Here is a 25976-nt window from a genome sequence, read left to right on the forward strand (position 1 = left end):
GTGTGTCTGAGTGTCTGAGGAGCGTCAGTACGTTAGCTTGTTAGCCATAACATTAGCCTTGCTGTTTGTCATGTTAACGTTATCGTCGGCAGCCCTGAATAGCTTGTAAAGCTGTAGCATAGTTAGTTAACACATTTGTTATCGGCCCATGTGTTTACTGCTACAGAGAATTAATAAATCTTTGGTTTATTTGCACAACGTCGCCTCTCTGCCGTCTTTTATCACACTTGCTAACGCTAAGTTAACTTTACCTGCAGATCTGTATGAGGCACAAAGTGAGGTGACAGTTAGCAGTGTGCTGATGCTTAGTGGTATTTCTTAATCTTTTTTCTGTGAAACTAATGTGCATTTAATAAACATGCGTACATTATTAGCGTTATATTTTTAGGGGAAAATGCGAGTGAAAATACTTGCACCGTAACGTTAGACCCATGCCTTCAGTGGACGCGCTCCCATCACTGCTTGCTGTCTTCATTCAGTGTCAGGCCGTCTCGCGAGATCTCTCGCCATGACCAACACGTCCACAGAGGAAAATAGTTATAGTAAAAGATCGATTTTTTTAATTAATGAATCGATATTGTGCCATTTAAAGGAAAATCGATTCGAATCGATTAAATCGATTTTTTTCAACGCAGCTCTAAAAAAAATCAAATGCACTTTTTCTTCCTCTCGTTAAAGTGCTCTTGAGCAAGAGACTGAACCCTCAACACAAATAACCCACCCCTGCAAACTACAGTGTCGTCACTGACTGACCGCCTGCAGCTCCTTGGAGGCTTTTAGCATGTCTACATGTCCCATTTAAAGGTTTTATTATCCAGCAAATTTTGTTCCACAGACATCAACATCTGTTACCATAGCTACTGATCTGGAGCCAACCCAAAACGTCAGCTCTTTTTTTTTTCTTAAAGAAAGGCTTTGTCACAGATTGCAGCCCTAAGTGCAGCTCTCAGCTGTCAGCATGTGGAGAATGTAGTTCTCTTGACTCTGCAGCCCCTCTGATACAACCCTGAAGCCGGTGAGTCATGAATCAACCTGTGGACGCAGAGACTGAGAGATTGTGCCGCGTCCCAGTGGAGCTGCTTAACCATGAATACTCAGCTTCCCGGGCTTAATCTAGATTTTTTTTTTCTGGTTTTTGTTCAACAGAAATGAAAACTGACAATAACTCAAAGGGTGAGAACAATAAATAAGTATAAACTAAATATAAACCATCTTTAACGATTACGATCCACTTCAATGATGGACCACAGCCAACTACAGACTGGAAAGAGACCTCAGGCAAGTGGCATAAATTAACATCACACTAATAAATAAAACCAAACTAAAACCACAAAGACCCACTTAAGGTAAGAGCATGCAAAATGAAAGACAAAGAGCCACTTGCTACTTCAACTCCGGCACTAACATAGCTGCTGCTATAATAAGAACAAAGTCACACAGATTCTCAAAACCGAGAAAAACCGAACTATCCGTGGAGGCGGACCAGGGTTCTTATAAAGTGGACCAAATATAGCCAGTGTGAATGCACCCTACAGAGGAAACTCATCTCAGCCGCTTGTATCCGCGACCTCATTCTTTTGGTCACTTCCCAAAGCTCATGACCTTAGTTGAGGGTTGCGGTGTAGTTGGACCAGTAAATTGAAAGCTTTGCCCTCTGGCTCAGCTCCCTCTTCACCATGACACCTGATCCATCAGACGCTCCATTCTACCCTCAATCGTCAACAACACTCCCTGGCTTGGGGCCTGATGTGTAAAAGTATAAAAAACTAAACACTGTCTTTGTACAGGAAGTAGTTTTTGAAAAAACGATGTCCTCATATGGGGACGATGGCTTTATTTTTAAGTGTGTAATAAAGTATTAACCTGTTTCTTTTAATGCCTGAAAACATCATGTCATGTCTCGTGTTAGTGTCTACCTTTGTTTGTTCCCACCTGCCTTCTATCAGTCTTTGTCGTCCTTGCACACCTGTCTTGTATTAGTCGTATTTGCTCCACCCTCATGTTTCCTACCACACCCTCATTGTCAGCCAATTCCTGTGTTTCCCTCCTTTTGCCTTTGCCTGCCTACTCCAGCTGTGACTTGTGATTAGTTCTCTATCTATATAACCTGTCTGTCCCTTTATCCTCTGTTAGTTCATCTGTATTCATGGTGTCTTTCCCCTGATTTATTTTCTCTGCCTGTGTCAATCTCTCGTGTTCTCTCTGACTGTTTCCCAAAGTTCCTCCCTGAATTCTTCGTGCTATCCTGTTTTTTTCTCAGTTTAGTTTTGGTTCTTCTTTCTATACTTTGAGTTTTGCTCACCTGTTCAGAAGGAGTTTCACCAGCTGCATTTTTTTTCCTTCAACAACAAACGCACGTGCTTACATGGGAGTGTGCCTATGTTCCCACAGCCCTGTGTTCCCACAGCCATATGTTCCCACAGCTCTATGTTCCCACGTTTCCTTTTTCATAAATTTGTATCAGATTTTATCCCCCTTTCTCCCAATTTGGTAGCCAATTACACCCAACCTATTATCCCCCCTAACCCTAACCCTTGTGGGAGGATAGGGCTTAAATTGAAGGGAAATGTAGAAACACAAGACCTAATTTTGAAAATGTCCTAGAAATGTGGGAACATAGGGTTTAATTTTGAGAAAAATCTTAGAAATGTGGGAACATAGGGCCTAATTTTGAGAAAAATCTTAGAAATGTGGGAACATAGGGCAGTGGGAACATAGGGCCTAATTTTAAGAAAAATCTTAGAAATGTGGGAACATAGGGCTGTGGGAACATAGGGCCTAATTTTCACTGAAAAAAAAATTCTTAGAAATGTGGGAACATATGGCTGTGGGACCATTGGGCAGTGGGAACATAGGGCTGTCCCCGCTTACATTTAGCCAACACATGCATGTGGTTGGGTTTGGGGAAAAAAGAACCGGTTTGTCTTTGCAATTATACGTAAAGCGAACACTGGATTACCAGATGAAAGCTGGTGGTTGTTTGACCCATCCACCACCCCTCCCAGCCAAACTACTGCTTTTGCTAGCTGGCACAAAAAAATGTCCACGAACGAAGACAACAGGGAAATGAAGTATAAGGTCCAGAAATCCCCAAATGCACAGTCCTCATATGAGGATGCAGGGCACAGGAGGTCCAATCCAATGAAATACCAAATAAAACAATCAAAAGAGCATGTAAAAGTCACATAAAACAAGACCTAGCAATGTTATGAATCCATAAAGTTGAGTTATAGCTGATACTTATAAAATCTAAACCCAGGCAAAGCAGCAGTGGCGGTCTCTGCTTTGGGCTGTTTGAAGCAACACTCCTTTTGAGAAACGTATTGGATGAGCTTTGAACCAGCGAATATTCAGGGCGATATCAACAAGAGCCGACACGACACATGTCGACCCAATGCAGCACAAAAGAACATCTAAAAGGAAAGGCAGAACACAGTGCAGCAACAGAGGAGCATCAAGGGTCAGACAGGTTTTATTTACGGGTGGACTGATGAGCCAAGTCGCTGATTGGCTGTGAAAAACTAATTGGAGCGGGCATAATGGAGACTGACAGGAAGAACTTCATTTCGTTGCTTTTTGCCTACCACTGATGCTCTTTAGCTCCAATACAGTCCAGTCTGATCACTTTTCTTTCCACATCTCAACTTCCCTATCTCCTCTACTTTAATCACCTCTCTTACTCACTGCACTTCCTCTACATCTTTATTATCTCCAGTTTCTCTCCTCTCATTTTTGACATCCTCTTCTCTGACCACCTAATCTTGTGCGAGTAGAACTCCTCGTCCAGTTATTTCTATACTTAACTGTCACTCCAAAGAGCAGAGCAGCACATTTTATTTCCTCTGCGTGACTCCAGCTGTCAATACTTTAGTGACAGAAAGCTAAAAGAAAAATCAATTCCATGAACAAAGCTCGAAATAAGTCCTTTGTTCCTCTTTGATTTGTTTTTCTGGCACTTTTCTATCACACAAACCCGTTCTGCCGGGCTGCAGTAATATATTGTTCTCACTGTTGTCAGAATGATGTGACCTCTGATCCTTGATTTCTGCTCTGGTTGCTCATAATGTTGGTGATCTAAGAGACAATCTCAACAAGACACCATAAAAAACTTGAATGGATTTGGAGGACAGATTGGCTCTGCCATCTGGTCAGATATTGTTGGTGTCCCAGATCATAGAGAATTATTAGTTTTCTGTTCAGCTTGGTGCTTTGGTGAGGTGATTGTATGGTCTGTAATAAAGGACTCTAACAGTACGTCCTTAAAATGTGAATCCAAGACAAAAGACAAATGTAAAACTTGAGCTTGACAGCTGATAGTTTCATACAGTACACTTCAGATGCAATCCCTTTCCCTCCTCTTTCATCACCTGACCCTCTCCACATACCACACTCACCTGCTCACCTGCTTCTCATTTCCCCCATCAGCCTGGCAGTATATGTCCCAGACCATTTTCACCCACACTCTGCTATACTGTCTAATGTTTATGCCTTTGCTTTCCAGCCACCTGGACCTGAGCCTGAGCCTGTACCTCCCTGTTTCTACTTATTTCCTGTTCCTGGATTAAAACTCATTTTACGCTTTGAGAAACAAAATGACGAAACAACGGTCAGTGGAAACCAAAATCATCAACCAACTGAGGGCTAGCGATCTCCTCCCAGACTTGGATCAGGGCATCAGTGAGCTCCTGGACAGTCTGTGGCAGTACTTTGGGGTATCGGATGCACCGATGCATAACATCCTATAGGTGCTCAGTTGGATTTAGTTCAGGAGAACGAGAGGGCCAGTCAATGGCAATCCAGGAACTGCCTCCACACTCTGGTACCTAACAGCAGTCAGGGTACCGTTGGCTATGACATGGAGGTCTGTGCGGCCCTCCAAACATATGCCTCCCCAGACCATCACTGACCCGCCACCAAGCTGGTCGTGCTGGATGATGAGTCTTGACTCTAAGTGACTCTTTCATGCCTGTCACATGTGCTCAGCGTGAACCTGCTCTCACCTGTGAAGAGAACGTGGCGTCAATGGTGGACCTGCCAGTCCTGGTGTTCTCTGGTGAATGATGGAGCTGCACGGTGCTGGGCTGCGAGCACAGGTCCCACTAGAGGACGTGGGGCCCTCACGCCACCCTCATGGAGTCTGTTTCTGACAGTGTGGTCAGAAACATGCACACCAGTAGCTTGCTGGAGGTCATTTTGTAGGGCTCTGGCAGTGCTCCTCCTGTTCCTCCTCACACAAAGGAGCAGATACCGGTCCTGCTGCTGTCCAGCTCTCCTCGTGTAACAGCCGGTCTCCTGGTATCTGGTATCAACCTGATTGGGCTGCGGGTACCGCCTCATGCTACCAGTAGTGACAAGGACACTAGCAGAAGACCAAACTAGAGAAGAATCAGTCAGGAAGGATAAGGAGGGAGCAGCTGTCTGTGGACACCACATGTAAAACCATTCCCTTTTCGGGGTTGTCTTGCTTTTGCCTCTCCATTGCACCTGTTGTCACTCTGATTTGCACCAAAGCAGCTGAAACTGATTCACAATCACTTGAGCTCAATGAAAGGGCAGATTGACGTCCCTGAAGTTTAACTTACTTCCTGTTAGACCTGGGACCATTACATGTTCCCATATGTTTTTGAGCGGTGTATTAACCAGTTTTCTTTTTGGGAAATGGGCAGAACTGCCAGACTGGTGACAGACCCTGAGGATGCTGTGACTCCAGTTTGGAAATAAACAGTGAGGATTTTTATCATGTTTTCCTCATATCCTCGGCAAGTTTTCTTCCACACTGTCACTGTTTTATCACCTCATTACCGGTTTGGCCACCCAGCAGCAGTCGGCTCGTGTGTTTATGTTCAGCCAAAATGCTTGTTTGTGTGCGCATCCTCTTGATAGGAAGTGATTGGGGCTCCAGTAACCACTCCAATCATTATGCTAATTATCCATTAAGCTCATTGTGCTCGTCAAGGACCTTCAGGCAAGTTAGGATCCGTTAAGGGCTCGTTAGTGGCCTTTAGTTTCGTTAGGGGCTCATTAGAGGCCATCAGGGTCAGACACACAGCCAGATCGCTGCCCGCAGCACTGTGATCAGGATATGAGTTTCCTGTTAACGGGATGATATAACAGCATTTTATACGGACCTCATCGCTGCCTGTCGGTAAACAAACCGGCTCACGATGCAGGAACAGGAGACGCAGCGGTGCCTCTGAGCTCTGCAGCTTCCACTCACGTCACACAGCAGAGCTATGAGATACACACGACTCATTCATTTAGCCCTCTCACACCAGGAGACTGTCCTCCCAGGAGAAGTGACAGCATCTCTTATTGCAGCTTAATCATGACATTTATTAATGTTCAAGTGACAAAGAGGAAATGCTGTGACGTTACTGTAAAACCTCAGCATCCACAGAGGGAGGAGGTCTTTAACATGAGGGATGACTGTGAGCTTCCTGTTTTCTACTGGCAGTCGATGTTGGTTTCCTGTAACTGGAACTCAATCTTTTCCCAACTCTAAACCTACCGAATTTAAAGAGAGCTGTGTCACGTCAGGCAGATAAGGAGCAGGTAAGGTGCAGCAGATCTGAAGACACTTACGCCCGGGCCACACTGCCTGTGTGAGCAGCGTGTGACGGCTACCTCACTGAGCTGCTGTGGCTCACACGCATGCAGTGTTCACACAGACACCTTTGCTGTTGCAGTCACAGTTTTTCCACAATTCAAGGTGGCCATCTATTGACTGTTTTTATGCTATGATAACGGACACGTGGAAGTATGAGTCACATGTCCACGTTTGGTCATGGACTTTCCACATCCACAGATGGCGTCCAAGGTACCCTGGGTGTGTTGGTTGTTGACATTCTGGGACGCCGTGTCAACTTCAACCTGTTACATGCATTGTCTGTTTTCAAAATACACTTCTGTTTTCACAGGAAATGTACAGTTTGCATACAGTCTCTTTCAAAATAAAAGCACTACGTCGGTACAACACCGTGAATTGACTTTTTTTTCCCAACAACAAACACACAGGGTTACGTGTAGCTAAAAAGAACTGGCTTTGGCTTTACAATCTTACAGGAAGTGAACACTGGCCTTTGGGGTGAAAGTCAGACTTGCTCTGCCTGAACTTTTGTTTAGTCCCAGCGTATTTCCGCCTGATGCCACCAGCCGCGTATCATACTGACGTGAAAGGACGACTTTTTTCATCGGTGTCTGACGCCAAAAGTCACTAACCAAAGTGACCCGGTTTTGGGCCAGATGTTTTCAAAAGTCTCCATTTCAGGGGTTCCAAGCAAATACAACATGCTAACGTTATTAGCACAAGCCTATGGTATTTTACATGGTATACATTAGCCTAGCAACGAGTGGAGATTTCCTTTACTCATATGAAACCTGGATAAATCCCAAAGTATAAATCCCTGAAGGATAAATCACACACACAACTTAAAATGCTATTTAAGTGGAGGCTTTACTGTCTTCACAATTTATTGTTTCTTATCTGTGAAATAAGTAAATACAAGCTTCGTTTCCACTGAGGGAAATGGTGTCAGCTTACAGAAACAGACAGGAGGTCTGCGTCATGGCAACGCTGAGCATCAGGGTGGGGGAGTTCAACTTTCTGTCAACAACAAGTAACTTAGCCTGTCCCCCCGCCGCAGGAAATGATGGATTCATCCTGGAATGCTGTTGATGTAGCACTTATGAAAGTAACACGGCGATTCTTTGACTAATGAATGTGGTCAGACGAGAGCATAGTAGGGCTGACCCAAAAAATTCGAAGCTTCAAAGCTTCGAAGTTTCGTTCGATGGCATGGGATTCGATTGTGAAAAAAAATATTCGAAGCTTCGGTGCTTTTTTTTTCCGTTTTTCTGGGGGGAGGCCTTAAACGCAACACCAGTCCACCACTGACAACAACCGCACTCAGAGCCGCTCTGAGTCTCTCACTCCTGATGCTCTGAGTTGCACATCTGTTTGATTGTGCTGCAGTGTGCGCCAAGGGTTTTAATTTAAGGTGCTCACAGACTCGGGTGCACTATATTCGGAGTGGACTTCGCGAGGAATGTCCACAGTCATCCGGGCTTCCATAGTCAAGCGCACTTCCGCATTGTAGTTTCCTGTAAAAATGTCTGTGAAACACTACATTCTTGCACGTTTCTGTCATGGCAATGTGAAAAATACATGCCAAGCAGTCTTTTGAGTGACACTGGTGTGCGGAGCGGAGTCCGCGCGGTCGTAAAATCTGAGCTTTGCACGCACCCCCCAACCCACCCCACCCCGTCATCGAATGTTTAGAATTAAATTTGATCTGAGCATGGGTGGGGTTGCAATGGTATGAGATTTTACAGTATGATAACTATTTCTAAAAATATTGTGGTTTCCAGTATCACAGAATATATCTTATTATCAGTCGGAATGAGCCTTAAAGAAATAAAAACAGAAGGTTGGTTGAACAAAAGTTTTATTACTATAATTAGAAGTTGAAACCATTTTGTTAATGGAAGTTTGTGCGAAAAGTCTCCCCTTTGAAAATAACTAGAATAAAGGGAAGAATCAATATCGTAGATAAGCAAATGGACACAGTATGATAACCGTCGACTTTTAAATCAGAGTATACCTTGAGACCAGAATATCGCTGCAACACTACACTTGGGATATGTACGAATTTGGGTGCATTAGTTTCCATTAAAAAATGTGGGATTTATTTATGTACGACAACAGCTTGAAAAAACAAAACAAAGACACAAAGCTGCTGTTTAAATATAAAACTGGTTGTGTTACCTGTGAGCGTCTTTAAAAGTCAAGCCCTGGATTTAAATTGGAATCCAGATGCATTAACACCGAGGGTTTCTGCTGCTCCCATGCATGACACATAATATACTGACCTTTACCTTGACTGCAGGAAACACACACACACACACACACACACACACACACACTGTTCCCTGAGTTCCACTTGTACATGCACAGTCTGGCTGTTGAGGTTTGAGCTGTCTGGCCTTGAATCAGAGCAGAAGTGTTTCTGTGTGTGTCTATTTTTCTTTGGTTGATTTCTCCGCTGCACCCTGTCATGTCCACATACACAAACATCATGATTACACAATAAATAACTAACAAGAACTTCCATCACTGCAGCAACTGAAAAAGCAATACGTTCCACTCAGGTGTCAACAAGCGTAGTTGTCGTTAACTAGAGTAGCCTAATCTTGAAGTTATAGTCCCTTCATCTGCACCGCGGCCCACAGTGATGATACATGAAACCGAAACTTTAAAAAGTGACGCCGATAATGGCGGAGCTCACTGTTATTACGGTGTTGATTAAACTTGCCTTGGGTTGTTTAATACCGGGTCTCTGTCCCGATCCCTGCCCAGACGTTTGATGAAGTCTCCTGGTTGGCCGGAGATAGACTGGTGTCAAACTGTCGTTACAGCCCGTCCGAGCAGTTCATGCCAGGCTCGAATCAAACCCCCCACTGGTGATGTACGCATCATCTCATTTGATGTTGCTCAGTAAGCGTCCAGAATGTCATCGCATTATTTTTCTCAAAAGGCGCAGGTGTCAAAGCCGTGTTGACAGGAAAGAGGCAGAGGAGAAAACCGTAAAATCACCTGGGGCAGTGTGGGCGGGGCTTCAAGGCCACTGTGGCCTTAGGGCAGATATTTTTTTCAAAGACACAGGGCCAAATGAGGAGGGCACGAGAGCCATGGCCCTCGTGGCCCTCGTGAAATTCCAGCACTGATATAAGAAAAGACAGACTGAGGGCATGAAATTTCATCTCAAGCAAAACCTGAATTTATTCAGACAAAAAAACAAAATACTTTAATATTGAAACTAAGACACACACAGAGCTATACACATACAGAGCTACACACACACACACACACACACAGACGAATTCAGATGACACTCAATGGCTATCAGTGTCGGCATATAAACTAGAGCTGCCTCTCCTCTCACTCCCTCCTCCCCATCATCATGCATAGGTGATCCAGGTGTTGAACATGAAGCACCTGATGCTGAGACGTGTCTATAAGGAGACAAAAACTGCAGGTTGGTGCAGATCCTGAGCCTGCAGCTCATTCGCTCTGAGAACAAATCACATCTCCAGAGACATGAATAACCAGCTCACTCTGCTCCATGCAAGCATTATCCTGAAAATCAAAAGCAGGATTACAACAAGTAGACTGTGTATGTGTGTGTACAGGTGCATCCTCAACATGAGTCACATCATAGAGATATAATAATACGTCATGATAAGTATTGGTGTCAGATGCTGGAACTGTACATCACTGCCAGTTTAATGATATGCAGCGAGCAGCAGTGAGCGATGCAAATAGAGCTGCTTCTATTTCAGCGAACACACCTCTGCAGTGTTTTACTAAAGTTTGAGTCTGTTCAAATCCAGTCCAGACCGCTCTGCAGCAGCAGATCCACACTGCCCTCCTCTATCTGTGGATATTAGAAAGAAATGCTGCATGACACCACACAAAACAATATGAAACCAGAGAATGCAGTTCCTTAAGAAGCTGCAGGTGTTAATGCTGCATGCTGAAGAGCTGATGCTACACTGCAACGCTGACTTTAAATGCGTCAGAAGGTGAAGTGATGATGAGGGTTTTAATTTGTATGAATTCATGCTGCGTACTACATGTGGTTCAAGTACTGAGCACGATGTGTGTAAAATATTACAAGACGTTACAATATGTAACCCTTTTTAGCCCAATCAGTCTTCTTTCAGCATTGGCAGTATAAAAACAAAATCGGGGAGTGCAGCAAAATGTTGCCTACCTACTTTTGTTTATACAGAATGTGCCTTTTTCGGGGCAATGGGGAGCGTGAGCAAGTAACAAAACGTGTAGCTCAGCGTGTGATGTAAACAGTGACGTGGGAGGGAAGCCGCGGCTGGTCAGTCCTTCTGCGATTCTCTCGTAAATCGGCCTGTTCTTCACCGTCCCCGTCATTTGACGGTTAATGGCCTCTTTGTTTGCGTGGACAAGGAGGGCGCGCAATTCCTTGTCTCCCCAGTTGCTCATCTTTACAGTGTCTGTCAGGTTTGCGTTTCCCTCTTGCTACTAGCTGCTCATTCCTGCTATCAGCTGTTTCCTGTTTATCCACTGCCAGTGGCTCGCACGTGCGGCGTCATCAACAGCTCCTCCCACAAGTCATCAACAGACCCTCCCGTTGCGGAAGGGCACCTCGGTCTGTTTAAACCAAAAAGGTTCCACCAATATGTCTACCCTACGAGGCGGAAAATTGGGCACCTCGGATCAACTCGCCAATCCGACTCTGTCTGTCTAAACGCTCGCAGCTTGCCGGCAAAACATTCGCCGAAAATCTGGCAGTGTTTAAAGTAGCAACAGGAATTAGTGGTTGCCATGGTAGTTAATTGGGGACACATGAAGGAGTAGAGGGAGGAGGGGCTACTTAATTTAAGCACAGTTCAGACCAAAGATTGGTGACGAGACAAAACTGATTCAGAGCGTTGCAGAGAAAAGTTGCAGCGGTGTGAACTGGCCGGTCTGAGCTCGACTCAGACCAGACCCATCTGAATGGTGAATGAATGAAAGATGAATCATTCCCAGAATGAACACAAGATGTGGAACTTTTTAATGTGTCTACATGAATGTATGATCAGAGTTGATACTGCTCCATCAGATTCAAACATTCCATCCATTCATTCACTTGAAGCGGGAAAATTTACCAAATAAAACTTGAATGATTTTTTGATGGAGTTCGCAGTACGAAACAAAATGAAAAGATGCATGCTCCTCTCTGGCTCTCACCACTCTCTCACCGTGTCTGGCATTTGGCACCACAGTTACATGACGGCTCTGAGCTGTCCTCCCTCTGTGTCTGTCTGTGTGTGTGTGGTCCACATCCTCCTCCTCGTCATCATCATCCACCTGAACATTACTACCTGACCTTTGGAAAATAGGCTGTATAAGTTATGAAAGGTTACTGTGTGACCTGTCTGTCTGTCTTGCTGTAGATGTGTCTTCTGAAGGATGCAAAAAAATTCACATAAAACCTGTTCTCATCGCCACCACCAGGGTCAAGACTCCACCAGGACGTTCCCTAATCTACCGTGTTTTTACCACCCTCCTGGATTTTATGACATCACAATGGGGTCTAATCACTTACTTATGCACACATGTAAATGAATATTCTTTTCTCTCCTGACTGATCTCGTGTTGGCTTCCTCCTCCTCTTCATTTCCAGCTCCTCTCTCTGTCTCACCCTTACTTTAATCGCCTCTCACCCTGAAGCTCCACCGCAGTCACTTCGTCTCTGATCTGCAGTCAGCTGGAGTGAAAAAAGCAGCAACTTCTCTGACACCTTCAAACTCTGCTTGTGGAGTCAGAGCTGCAGCTGTAAGAGTTCACCGCATACATACACACCACTTCATCCTGGTGTTTAGTGTCAGCTGACTTCCTATTGAGACATTAACAGTCAGAGTGCCGCTCACCTCGTCTGTGTGACCCTGACTCATCTTCACACGCCGCTCTTCACAGCACTTTGAATGTTTCATAGTGAATCTTTTCATTCAGCTCAGGTGCAGTTTGAGTTTATGAATAGATTTCTACTTTCAAACAAACCAACCCCCCCCCACACACACACACACACGCACACACACACACTGCCAAGTCCTGAGCTGCTCAACATTTTAAAAAAACATACTGTTCATGTTTCCAGGAGGCGTGACGCATCGATTAGACCTAATGGATGCGTCAGAGCCTTAATTCAGCGTGACTCAACTGTTACTCAACATCATTTACAACTTCATTGATAATTCAGCTTGTCACACGTCATCAGGTCCAGGTCTGTCCCCTTGAAGGGAAATCTTAATGTTACAACACACCATCACATTTTACATATTCGGTTCGTGCAAGAGTTTGTGTTTGTCCCTTTCTTGTTTCAACGTGATGATGGCCTCCTGGGCCGAGCCAAGTCCCAACAAGACCCCTGAATTAAATGACAAAGTATGTCGCCATTCAGACTGACACACATAAGCATTGTCTGCTCATTAGCAGGACAACAGAGGTAGGCGTCAGTGCCGTGAAAGGTTTGATTTGGCACAAAACAAACTGGTTAAACGAGCGGGGAGTCAGGAACCCAGCAGTGTTAAATTCAGATGTTTTGTTAACCCACACATCCACCCCGACCTCCTCCCTCTGTGGACTTGGTGGCTCTCCACAAAGTAAAAGATCATGTTTGAGTTTGAAACAACTGGTTTTGGTGGCAAAGTGCTGGATGGAGAAGACGTCAATGTCTTGGGACAAAACAGATGCTTTTCATGGCACTATCCCAGCCTGATCACATTCCCAACTCGTCAAGTACCTTGAGACACCTGGTAAGTGGCCGTGTTAATTTCAACCACTTGGCTTTTTGTCGAGGGAACTAGGGCGATATTAACTTCAGGGCTGGACTACAAATAAACTTCAGCCCTGCAGTACTCTATTTTCTGGCATTTAAAGGTCTAGTGTGTGGGATTCATGCTGCGTTCCAGGCAAGTTTCTGAGCCCGTAAGTCACCACTTCAAGTCACGACGCACGACTTAATAGCGTTCCAGGCAAGTCACGCCAAACTCTCAAGCCAACCTGGTGGACCGTGCGGGGTTTATGTTTGTTTATGATCACTTCTGTCACCAAAGGTGCTGGTTCCTTCCCCATTTGAGCGAAACGGAGGAGAAGAAATGGCGTACAAGGTCACAGATGCTATTATACTTTTTATTTTACGTTATCTGTGTGTTTGGAAACGTATTTTGTATTGATTTATTCTTGCACTGGAAACCAGCTGTTAGAGTGGCTGCCAATAATGCGTTAACATTAGGGTTATTTTATGTCTATTTTTCATCGTGTATCACCTGCATCAACACCACGCATCCACGGGGCTGCCATTGTTGTTTAGAGGAGTAAGGTAATTGGTTAGAGGGCTGTGTGATGTCAGAAAGCGTAACTGGGAGTACATTTATCTGGTATGAGTTCATGGGTGGTAAGTTACGGGTTTGACTGTCGTTCCAGTGCACTTTCATAGGTAGAAGGTTGTAAAAACACAAGTTACAGGTTGCCTGGAATGCACCATTAGTGGCATCTAGTGGTGAGGATGCAGACTGCAACCAACTGAAACTTCTCCTGTGTGCCAAGTGTGTGGGCAAACTGTGATGGATGACGCAATAATAGGCATGGCCCTATCTGGAGCCAGTGTTTGATTGTCCGTTGTGGGATACTGTAGAAACATGGTGGACTCCGAGGAAAAGGACCCAAGGTAACGAAAACATGACAATTGACCTGTGGCTAAGTCCCGCCCTCAAACGCGATGAGCCAATCACGGTGTGTATAGCCATTCCCATACACTCGGACATTCTCTGCCTGGACGTCCATTGAAATGCATTACAGAAAGTCAGTTTGTTCAGTTTTATGAGCTTTTTCTGAGATTTGAAGTTTAAAAATGGTCAAACGGTGTGCATGGGGTACATGCAACTCTGACACAAGGTATCCTGAGAGGCTGGGCGACCAGGTGTATTTTTACACTTTAAACCACATCTCAACCGAGAAAAGTGTCTCCTTTGGATAAAGTTGTGTGGTAACGTTAGACCACAACATCAACTCACCGTGAATAAGATTAACAATGATGTCTACATCTGTTCTAAGGTAAGTCAACATTGTGTTTGAGGCAACATATTGTCACTTTGCTGGAAAGAAATATAAAGTTATCTTTAACATCTCTAGCTAACGTTAGCTAAAGTTAGCCTAACGTTAGCTTCCTACGCGCTTGTTCATCATGTCACCTTGTTTGGCCGGGAGTTCATTAGCCTATTTTGTTCTAGTTTTGTACTTTGGTGATCGCATATCATTGTTAGCTGTTGTCCAAAGGGCTCTAGTTAAGCTAACGTTAACTTCTGAGCTTAGCTTCATTAACTTATCTGTAATGGCAGAGATAACAAAGGTTGGCAAACGTTATGCTGAATGATTCAGTGTAAATACTGTAGCACCAAACTAACGGAGAGACACTCTTGGTAAAGATGGTAAAAAGGCCGTTATCCTTTTCTCATATTCGGAGCCAAAAACCTTAACTTCAGTGGCACTTTAACTTGTTGTCTTTGATGGTGACGGCAACCAGATGCGGTTCACAAGCGTACACTGTGACCTGTAAATTTTGGCTTGTAATTTAAGCTTTTCATCGAGCTTCTCAACAATAAAATGATGAATATATCCCTCCAATGCGTAGTTTAGGCCCTTTTGGTTACTTCTCAATGACATCTGATCGTTATGTCCCCAAAAATCATCAATTGCCTCCTGTGAAATGCCGTGTACTGTGACACCTGCCATAGCGCCGGTCACTGAATGTTGATAGTTTGTTTGAGTGAGTGGAGGGGGGCGTGGCTTAGCCATAGGTCAATTCTTATTTTCATGTGATTATACATTAATAAGAACACATTTATAAATAATATATACCATTTCTGTAAATAGTTACCCTTTAATCTGACACACTGAAACTGTAATAGACCAAACCACTAATCAGTTAGTCCATAAAGTGTCATTGGACGGCTCCTTATTAAAATAATTGTCAGTTGCAGTCCAGAAAGATAAATCACCAGATTATTATATCATATGCAGAAATTTCCATCATTCTTGATTCACATGTCTGAACTCTCCCCCTCTGGAAAACAACCAATATCTTGCTTGTTGTATTAAACTAATTTGACTTTTTAATCTTACTATGAGCTTTACTTAAAAATCCACATTTCAAACACACCCTCCGTGTTGCATGTTTGCTTTATTGGATGTTACAGCGGTTTATGTTGTTTGCAAACGGTGCGAGCAAATCAAATTTCACCTCAGAAGCCCATTAGTCCATGTGCCGGCCTGAGGGAGATCTGGCTGTCAGCTCCGCTTTACGTCCCACAGCACAACCACATTCTGGCATTTTCTTGTTTCCTCTCCTCGGCTTGTGTTGTGCTTCCTTCATGCAGACAGGGCTGACCTTGGGTTTAACTCCCTGCTGTATTTTAAGAAGCAGAGCACATCTTGGGCGACACATCTCATCGAAAATTAGGCTGTTAATTGGTAATTAAGGGAGCGTGTCATGCGTCATCAGAGTGTTTCACTGCTTAGGAAGGTTTGGTCCGTTTCTCGTCAGACCGTCAGTGGTCAAAAGTAATGACACGTCGAGCAGACAGGAAACAACATCCTTCACGGTGCCAGCAATGGAAGCAGATATCACGCACCGACACCCAAGAGAGGAACACACACACACTCTGCTCCCCGCTCGGAGGGAAATTATAAACCCCCGTGCATCTTAAGTGTTTGTCAAGTGTCAGCCGCTGAGTTGTTGCCATCTGCGGAGCCTGAGTCAGCCTCACACGCCGCTCACAGCATAAATTAAAAAGTTGTTGAGCTCTGAAGCGCTGGGACACCAGCTGCAGTTTGGCTTCACCTGACAGAGGGTGGACATGAGGCAATTTACAGCCAGGTGTCTGTCCTGATCTTAGAGTTGTCATAATTTACAGATGAGTTGAACATACCGCTCCAAACTGAGGTGTTTGTGGAGAGTTAATAACACCTCAGCCTGTGATCCATCTGTGTTCACTACGGTGTTGTGCAGTCGTCTCATCAGTCATCACAATGCTGAGCTCTCTTATTTTCTCATTCATTCATTCATTCATTCATGACGTCCTCTTCATCACAGCCTCTTCATTTCTGTCCGTTCATATATCCACACACTCCCCTCTGTAATCCTGCTGCACACACACCCACGTGATAACCTCCTTCCTGCAGCCATCAGCATCAAGACATCTACAACAACATGTTTTCATCCCAACTCGTCACACATCACTGCTTTGTTTGTGGACTTTCACGTCTAAATGTGACACGCTAGATATCCTCCGTGTGTCCGCTGTTAACAGTCCAGGACGGCGTGTCAATATCCTCTTGTTACATGCATCTTGTCTTATCAACACACCTCGTATTTACATTTATTTGCTTGTGCAACAAAAGGATATGGTTAGGTTGAGAAAAAACCTCATGGTTTGGCTCAACATTCACACAGGAAGCAAACAGCAGCCTCCTGGGTGAAAGTCAGGAGTTTGTTGGACCCATCCAGCTCCACCCCTGCCCGCCCTATATGGATCTTCCAGCTCTTTAAATTAAGCTGCTGTCCAGCAGCGTTTCAACACAGAAGTTAGGAAGGAGAACGGGCCGTCTGCGATCAGACTGATGATGGTCAGGTGGTTGTTGTGTTACTGATGGATTAACTGGGCCCTGACAAGATGTTTTAACCTCTCTAACTCCGCCAGGACGCCGAAACAGTTAAAGGATTACTCGCGATCTTTTGTGGAGCTGTTAGCGGGGACTTAGCTGTTTTATAAAGGGTAAGAGTCTCACTCCTACCACTATTTTTGGCTGAGATACACCGTCTACAAAGTGGGATCATAACTTTCACGTTTCATATGGCTTTATTTGGTGATATTTTATGGTGTTTCTGTGTCATAAACAACATCAGCTATCACAATCACACCTGATTTCAATAAGGTACAATGTTTGAAGCTGGCTGAGTGTTGTTTGATCACTGATAGTACGGTTTTGAAGCCGAGTGACCGACTTGTCATTTGGAGCTCCGCCTGGATCTTTTCATGGATAAAACACTGTAGAATGGTCATACTTTGAGCAGTCTTCTTCAAATTTGAAACAAATGTTCATTGATAGTGTGCCTACAGCCCCACAGTGTCATTTACCTGCTCAGATGAAGCCACAGACAGTTATTCATCCTGAAACACATTTTTTATTTTATTTTAGGCAAAATCTTCAATTTTTTACTGACTTCAGAGGCCCATTACTCTGTCTCTGTATCACCTAGAGTGTTTCTGACACTTTCACAAGAAACTTCAGAGAGTTTTCTTTCTGGCAAGACCTCATGCATGCATGTAGTCAGAGCAGTTCAGAAGCTACAGTCATTTTAATTTGGGTATGTCATTTTAGGCATTTTTGCTACAACATGGGCGTGGAGTACCAGAGGTTTAAACCAGCAACCACCAACTCTTTCTAAACTTTCTAAACTCACTCCTCCTGCTCGCTTCAGGTCTGATGTTTTTTTCAATAATAATAAAAATAAAAATCTTTATTTATAGACCGCTTTTTAAAAACAGCTTAACAAAAGGCTTCATAAGGCTGCACATTTAAACCTATGACTCATAAAATCAACAGGTTTTAAAGAAAACAGATTAAGAAAACACAAGTTGGTGTATAAAATCCACGGAAATAAAAGAAATTAAAGCTTAAGTAAAATCAGGAAAGGCTCTCAGGTAAAAGTATGTTTGAAGAAGGGACTGACAGAGATGACTGACTCAGCCGACCTGATTTCCTCAGACTGCAAACACTCTGTCCCCGTTCTTTGTATTACAAGTATACTGACAATGTATATTTAATACAACACTGGATGCAAAATACACCAAGTGAAAACTATCAAAAATATAAAATATTTTAACTTTAAATTCTGGTTCTTTTTATGGACAGAAAGTAAAACAGATCCCTGCAAATCCCATTTTAAAGTCCAGTGTGTCAGATTCAGGGGGCTTTAGTGACATCTAGTGGTGAGGAAAGCAGATTGCAACCAGCTGAAACTTCTCCTGGTTAGAATTCCTTCAGGTGTCATTGTTCAGGAGGTTTTTAATGGGAGCTGAACTCACCTCTCCTGCTCGCTTCAGGTCTGACATTTTTAATACAACACTGGATGCAAAATCCACCAACTGAAAACTCTCAAAGGTACGAGAACAAACTACTTTAACTTTAAATTCTGCTGCAGTTTAAAGACATAGGGTAAAACTGATCCTCCAGTGAATCAGGAATGACATCATGACTGATAAACCTCAGAAAATTCAAATTCTTATAATTAATATACAGCGTGTCGTTTCTGAGGTGTGTGTTTGATAACGTTTTTCTTCTCGCATGCTCTGTCTCGCTCTCTGCCTGTCTCGATCAGATTCAATTTCCACATTTGAATTTTCACTTTCATCATTCTGTCATCAGATATTTCATCATAATCATTTCATCACTGCCTCGTCCTTTCTGCTGTCTGTCTCTATACACGCACACACACACACACACACACTGTATGAAGAGTTAAAGCCCTGAATGACTGACTGGGCTCGAAGCTGGACAGAGGTCTTTAAACATGACAGAGATTATGAATAATTCATGTTCAGGGACATGTATGAGCTGCTCAGGGACCGGCTGTACGCTCATGGAGACAGTTCAATCTGTAGGTTATCATAACATCATCTAAAAATGTTCTAAAACTGACCCTGTCTTCCAAAAGATATCCTCTCTTCTATTTTTCCAAAAATGCTCCAACTTTCCAAAAAGGTTGTCAATTCAAAACCATCCCTGCTCTTCCAAATGTCCTCACTTTACAAACATACCCTGACTTTAAAAAAAAGTACCAATACTTAGAGAAAGTGTCTTTACTTTCCAAAATGGCCTCACTTTGCAGAAATGTCCTCTCTTATAATGACGCCCTCGTGTCTTCATGTTCAAAAACATGCTCTCTTTCCAAATCCGTCCTTGCTTTGCAGCACTGGTCCTCATAAAGACAGGAGTACACACACAAACACACGATCTGTCTCCTCTATCAGAGTGTGAGGGGATGAAAATATGAAATCATGTCTCATACTTATTTTACTGTGTCACATTCTGCACCTTTGTCTCCTGTTTGCAGAAATCCTGACCAGCGTCTCTTCAGCTCTTCTCGTCATCTCCTCCTCCTCGTTATCTAACACTAATCAATGCTGTGCCACAAATCAGCTTAAGCAGCCGTAATTATTCTGCATCGTACGCACCCGACTCCAGAGACTCCCCAGCTCCAAGTAAATCACAAATTCATTAAACAGTCATTTTAGTCCTGACTCCAGCTTCATGTTGACTCTGTCTCAACCTGCAGCCTGCACACCTGCTGGGAGTGAGTGTTTCCTCACAGTGAGAACATATGCATTTTCTATTAATACATCCGATATTTCTCTGGAGCCATTCAGCGGCTCCTCAGTGTAAATGAGCCCAAACAGCCGCAGATCGATTCATCATCATGATCACAGTCAAAGCAGAGAGTCCCACTGTGGCCGCTGCAGAGAAGGAAGGAGGATATATCATCTCACAGCTGATATCAGGACGTGAAAAATACCTCACAGAGAGATACGGTCACTTCACACACACACACACACACAAATACACACAATAAAGTGACAGAGCCACTTTTTAAATCCAGCAACTCTTAGAAAAAAAGGGTGCAAGGAGTTTTCAGATCTGTCACTGAAGCACAAGGACCACAGAAAGCCTTACCTTCAAACATATGTGAGTAAAATCAGCTGAATGTTCAGAAGAGACTCGACAGGTGAGCAGAGTAAATCTCTTCACCGCAAAACTTCTGGTGGTTCTTCTGGTCTTTTTGGGCCCATCCAACACCCCTCCCATCCCAGCACATCCTCACTGCGACCTCGTCACATGTCCACGTTTGCTCATGGACTTTCCACGTCCACATATGACGTCCAAGGTACCCTGGGTGCAGGGGTCGCGTTAACCGAATATTCTTGGTCAGTGACCGTTTTTTTTACAGCGATGACCGGAAAATCTGAAGGCCGTTGGTCATTTTGACTGGTTGCAATTACCACCCCTGCCCACTTGGCGGCAGACTGCACAGTCAGTGGTTTAAGGGGCTGCAGAGAAAAAGTCATTCATTTGCTTCATGTAGCGTTGTTGACATGACGCCCTGGACACACCGGACGCAGAACCGAGGCACGGCGCCCAGCAGCGGAGGCAGTTTTCAGTCAGCGCCCATGTTAACCTATCTGACTGTCCACACAGGCCGCTGAGCAGAGCGGAGCACCTGCGGAGGCAGCGCTTCAGTTCGTCGTCTGGTCTATTTTTCACGGGAGCCGCAAGCGCTTCTGTCAAGCTGGATCTAGCGGATCATACCAAACAGGAAGTCGGACACAGAAAAGACGAGACAATCCGGTCAATTTTCAAAATAAAATAACAGCTCGCACTGAGGAACGTGAGGAGAAAATACCGTGTTTATAATTGAAAATAACACAACAGTGCATAACCGAACACATTTTTCAATACCATAATCACTTCATTGCAATTTTAATTTTGTGTCACCGAGCCTACAGGCATAACTACATAACGCCCTGGACACACCGGACGCGTTAGTGACGCGTTAGTGCCGTCCGGTGTGTCCAGGGCGAAGCCTAATGGCACGGGTGTGTGGATGTCTGTTCATCTTTTCGTTCATGTCCTTATTAATGCACACTTTATAACTTGCCTGTTGGATTTATTAAAAACGAATGAAGGAAAACTAAATGTCTTTGAATATCTTTATTATCGTTTAAAATTGAAAATTAAAATGACCGGTAAAAATAGATTATGACCGAATTTTTATGACCCTGTCGGTCAAAATGACTGGCGACGAAAAAGTCTACCGCAACATCTGCCTGGGTGTGTTGGTTCTGGGACGCCGTGTCAACTTCAGCCTGTTACATGCATTGTCTGTTTTCAAAATACACTTCTGTTTTCACAGGAAATGTACAGTTTGCATACAGTTTCTTTCAAAATAAAAGCACTACGTCTGTACAACACTGCCAACTAATGTTTTTTTCCTTCAGCAACAAGAACACATGGTTGAGTTCAGGAAAAAAGAACAGAGCTTGGCTTTAGAATCTTACGGGACACAAACGCCGCTCTCTTGGGTGCAAGTCGGCCTTTTTGGACTCATCCACCACCATTCCAGCCCGCCTCAGTCGGACTTTGGCCGCCTTAACTTTTGTCCTTGTCCCTTGAGGCTGCCAAGTGCTGTTAAACTATAACCACAACTGGCTGCGTGTCATGCCAACGTTAAAGGACACCTTGTTTCACGCCCAGATTTCGACTTCTGAGTGAGACCGGGATCCCTGTCCACCCTTCTCGAACTTCAATGGATTTTAAAATCCACTGACTTGTATAAAGCACCAAATGGCTTCATGCCTACACATATTTCTGATTGTACAATACGATAGTTCCTCTGCTCCCCACCTGTGCAACGAGCTCCCTGAACACCTGAGGTCTGCTACAACTCATTTAAATCAGGGCTTAAAACTATGTTGTTCATTTTGTCTTTCTGATAACATCACTTTTATATTTTTGCTGTTTTTTTATTTTCTTTTTATGTTTTTTCTCTTCTTCTTTTTCTCAATTTATTTATTTATTGTCTTTTTAATACAATTTTAATATTGTCTTAATTTATTATATTTAATGTATTTCTCTGCCCCTTTAGAGCCCTTTGAATTGAAACAACTAGACAAACCACACACATTATTAATAGCCAACAATTAATCTACAAAAAATACATTTTAAAATATGAATGAAGCCACTTATTACATCTTTAAATCTTGTTTTCATGTGAGTAGAAAGATGTAGCTGATCAGGGTTATTCTATAGCAAACCATTATACTGTATAAGATCATCATATGGTTTCAGTGTGAAATATTAAAAGGAGTGAAAACATAAAATATTTCCTTCATACAGTAAACACAGAGGAGCAGGAGTATGAAGTGGCATCAAATACAAATACTCAAGTGAAGCACAAGTTCCTTGAGATTGTGCTAAAGTACAATACTGCAGAACAGTTCCCCTGCAGCACGGAGAGGAGAGGGCACATTGTTGGAGAGGAAGAAAAGATTCAGGTTGCTGCACATTTAACGAACCACCACAGAAACCAGCAAATATTTTGAGTATTAGTCAACTCTCATCTCATGCATCGACACCACATTAACAAAGACATATCTCACCTCCTCTGTTTGAGACACAATCACTCTCTCAACATCATCCTCCTGTCTCCCAGTTTGCTCCCTCACCACAAAGAGAACCACAGAACCAGCAGCAGGACTTTACAGCAGAGCTTAAAATATCCAAAAAACATTTTAGTCCACTTACTCTAACTCAAAGAGAGCCCAACCCAGGAGAAACTGCAGTAGTAAACCATGTCATGTTTGGTATTGCCGGATTCAGGAAGCTCTCGACTTTTAAAAAATAACATCGTTTTTCTTGTATCTCTAATGTATTTCGCACCAGAGCAGCCTAAACACACAAAGTCCAAAATCGCGATGAGTGGTGACAAGTCATGTCATGCCGTTTTTAGACGGGAAAAGTTAAAGGATTACTCGCGATCTTTTGTGGAGCCGCTAGTGGGGACTTAGCTGTTTTATAAAAGGTAAGAGTCTCACTCCTACCACTATTTTTAGCTGAGATACACCGTCTACAAAGTGGGATCATAACTTTCACGTTTGGTGATAATTTATGGTGTTTCTGTGTCATAAACAACATCAGCTATCATAATCACACCTGATTTCAATAAGGTACAATGTTTGAAGCTGGCTGAGTGTTGTTTGATCACTGATAGTACTGTTTTGAAGCCGAGTGACCGACTTGTCATTTGGAGCTCTGCCTGGGTCTTTTCATGGATAAAACTCTGTAGAATGGTCATACTTTGAGCAGTCTTCTTCAAATTTGAATCAAATGTTCATTGATAGTGTGCCTACAGCCCCACAGTGTCATTTACCTGCTCAGATGAAGCCACAGACAGTTATTCATCCTGAAAATCATTTTTTATTTCATTTTAGGCAAAATCTTCAATTTTTTACTGACTTCAGAGGCCCATTACTCTGTCTCTGTATCACCTAGAGTGTTTCTGACACTTTCACAAGAAACTTCAGAGAGTTTTCTTTCTGGCAAGACCTCATGCATGCATGTAGTCAGAGCGGTTCAGAAGCTACTGTCATTTTAATTTGGGTATGTCATTTTAGGTGTTTCTGCCTCCTGGTGATGTACCAGAAAGAGACTTGATGTAGTTTTAGATGGAGGGACCTCCCTCCACCGACTACCCTGGGAGTTGGGAAAAACATTAAGTGCAATAGCAGAAACTGAAATTCATCATTATGGGCAATCAGTGATGAACATGTGTGATTGGTGAAGCTGCCAGCTGTCTATGACGGATGGTGCCCACACAGAGGAACACAAAGACTGGCTGAAAGGTTTCATTTACATCGACCAGGAGTTTCTGTCAAATGGAGTTTCCGTTGGGGGACGAGCTGAGATGAGCAGGGTCTGACATTCACAGTGCTCAGACAGACGCAGATGTGTTCAAGGTTCAAACAGCAGTGACACAACACTGAAGCAAAGAACTGTCCTTTTGGCGGTGACACAGACCTCCTCATTCAACAGCAGTGACGATGTGACCCAATGACTCCAAATTTCAGCCCCTAAATTTACCTTGGTCCACGTATGGTAGACTTTTAATATCTTATCTGGACGTCCCAAAGGATCGCATAAAACCCTGAATGATTACTGTTGGAATTTCCCCCGAGTCAAACACAGATTGACTGGACACTTCACTTTCAGATCCCAAACTCCTAAACTCATTGCTCTACTTCCAAGTCACAACACAAGACAGGAACGCATCACCACATCAGCTCACAGGTACTTATCCCTGCACAGCTCACAAAAAGGTTTCAAGATACATCTCTAGGATGCGCTGCGGTGCATCATCAGGGATGTTCCTGGGATCATGGCGGGATTAATGTCTTCCAACATCAGACCCCCATCGAGGACTGATCAAGTCCCGCACTGCATCCCAGCAGTAGCAACCCACCGGCTCGCCCTCTTTATCCAAAGCTACCTAGTGACTTTCTCTGCGGCTTCAGTGAACATTTTTTCACGCTGATGCTTAAATCTGGAAGGAGATCCCGAACTGCATCAGAGCGACGACCTCTGTTACACATTCCAAACATGCACATGAACATTATCCGATGGAAGGACACACCTGCAGACACTGATTCAAATCTCATCTCTCATCTTCATGACTTCACCCAACACCTAACGTTACTTTTAATTCCTTTTCTGTATAAATAAAATAAGAGAAATGAAGTGTCTTTAAACGTCACAGGAGGAATAATCTGGGATCAGTGGACGTTTTCAATTTTTTTAGAAGTAGTGACACATCAGTGTAAAAATACTGCTGATAATCAATATATCACAGACATTCAAGATCCATGTAGTGGTCAATTTTGAGCACTTTAGACATTAAATATAATAATTAGAATAACAGAATGTTTTAAGGACTGATCATCACTGAATGGCCAAACAAAAGACCCCAATCTCCTCGTGGGAATATCATCAGGATGTCATTGGTTTTACCGGGGAACCACCTCTGGACTATTATTGGAAATTATGAAACATGTATTAAAGTCATTTATGAATTCAGGATAGAAAATAAGAATCTTATCCGCTCGTCCTACCTGTCCGCGCTGAGCGCCGTGAGCGTGAACACGGACACGCCGACCGATGTGAGCTGGATGACGGGGATGAGTTTGCACGCCGCCTCGCCGAACACCCACTCCTCGGAGAAGTAGCGGAAGGCGTCCACCGGCACGCAGGTGACCAGCAGCAGCAGGTCTCCCGCCGCCAGGCTGGAGATGAAGATGTTGGGCACGCTCCGCATGGCGCTGTTGGTGATGAAGATCTTCACCAGGGTGATGTTGCCCAGCAGCCCCACGGTGATGATCAGGATGTAGACCGAGGTCATGACGCAGCGCACGGCGAAGTGGACCGTCTCCCCGCCGTCAGAGGACGCCCACCAGCCGGGCTCCTCCGTAGAGTTTGGGCTCAGAGACTCGGAGTCTCCCGGCAGGGATGGGGGTAAGTGGGAGAGGAAGTCGTCCTCCATCGCCGGGGCGGGAAAATCCAGAGAGGAGCGTTCCGGCGAGGAGGGAACGGGACCGGGCGCGCAACAGGAAGCTCCGCGCGTAAAGACGCAGTGACAGCGGGTTTATTTACTCCGACACCACCTGATGAGACAGAGAAAAAGTTTTGCAACCAGCTGAATGTCTGACTGAGATCTGCTCCTCTCTCTGACTGAGTGAAGGAGTGACTGAGTGAAGGGGTGAGAGGCGACTGACGCTCGTAAAGGGAA

At 43.9% G+C, this 25976-nt stretch overlaps 1 protein-coding gene across 2 annotated transcripts in view; it reads right to left on the bottom strand.

Annotated features, from left to right (window-relative positions):
• Window positions 1–25976, bottom strand: part of nmbr (neuromedin B receptor) — a 93491-nt gene extending 67515 nt beyond the window's left edge. For both annotated transcript variants that reach the window (XM_049590178.1, XM_049590176.1), the window contains exon 1: window positions 25303–25976. In XM_049590178.1, coding sequence (XP_049446135.1) covers window positions 25303–25730 — 428 coding nt within the window. In that variant the 5' untranslated portion in view covers window positions 25731–25976. The remainder of the gene's footprint in view (window positions 1–25302) is intronic.

The sequence above is a fragment of the Epinephelus fuscoguttatus genome, linkage group LG11 (assembly GCF_011397635.1).
Source record: "Epinephelus fuscoguttatus linkage group LG11, E.fuscoguttatus.final_Chr_v1".
Classification (NCBI taxonomy): Eukaryota; Metazoa; Chordata; class Actinopteri; order Perciformes; family Serranidae; genus Epinephelus; species Epinephelus fuscoguttatus.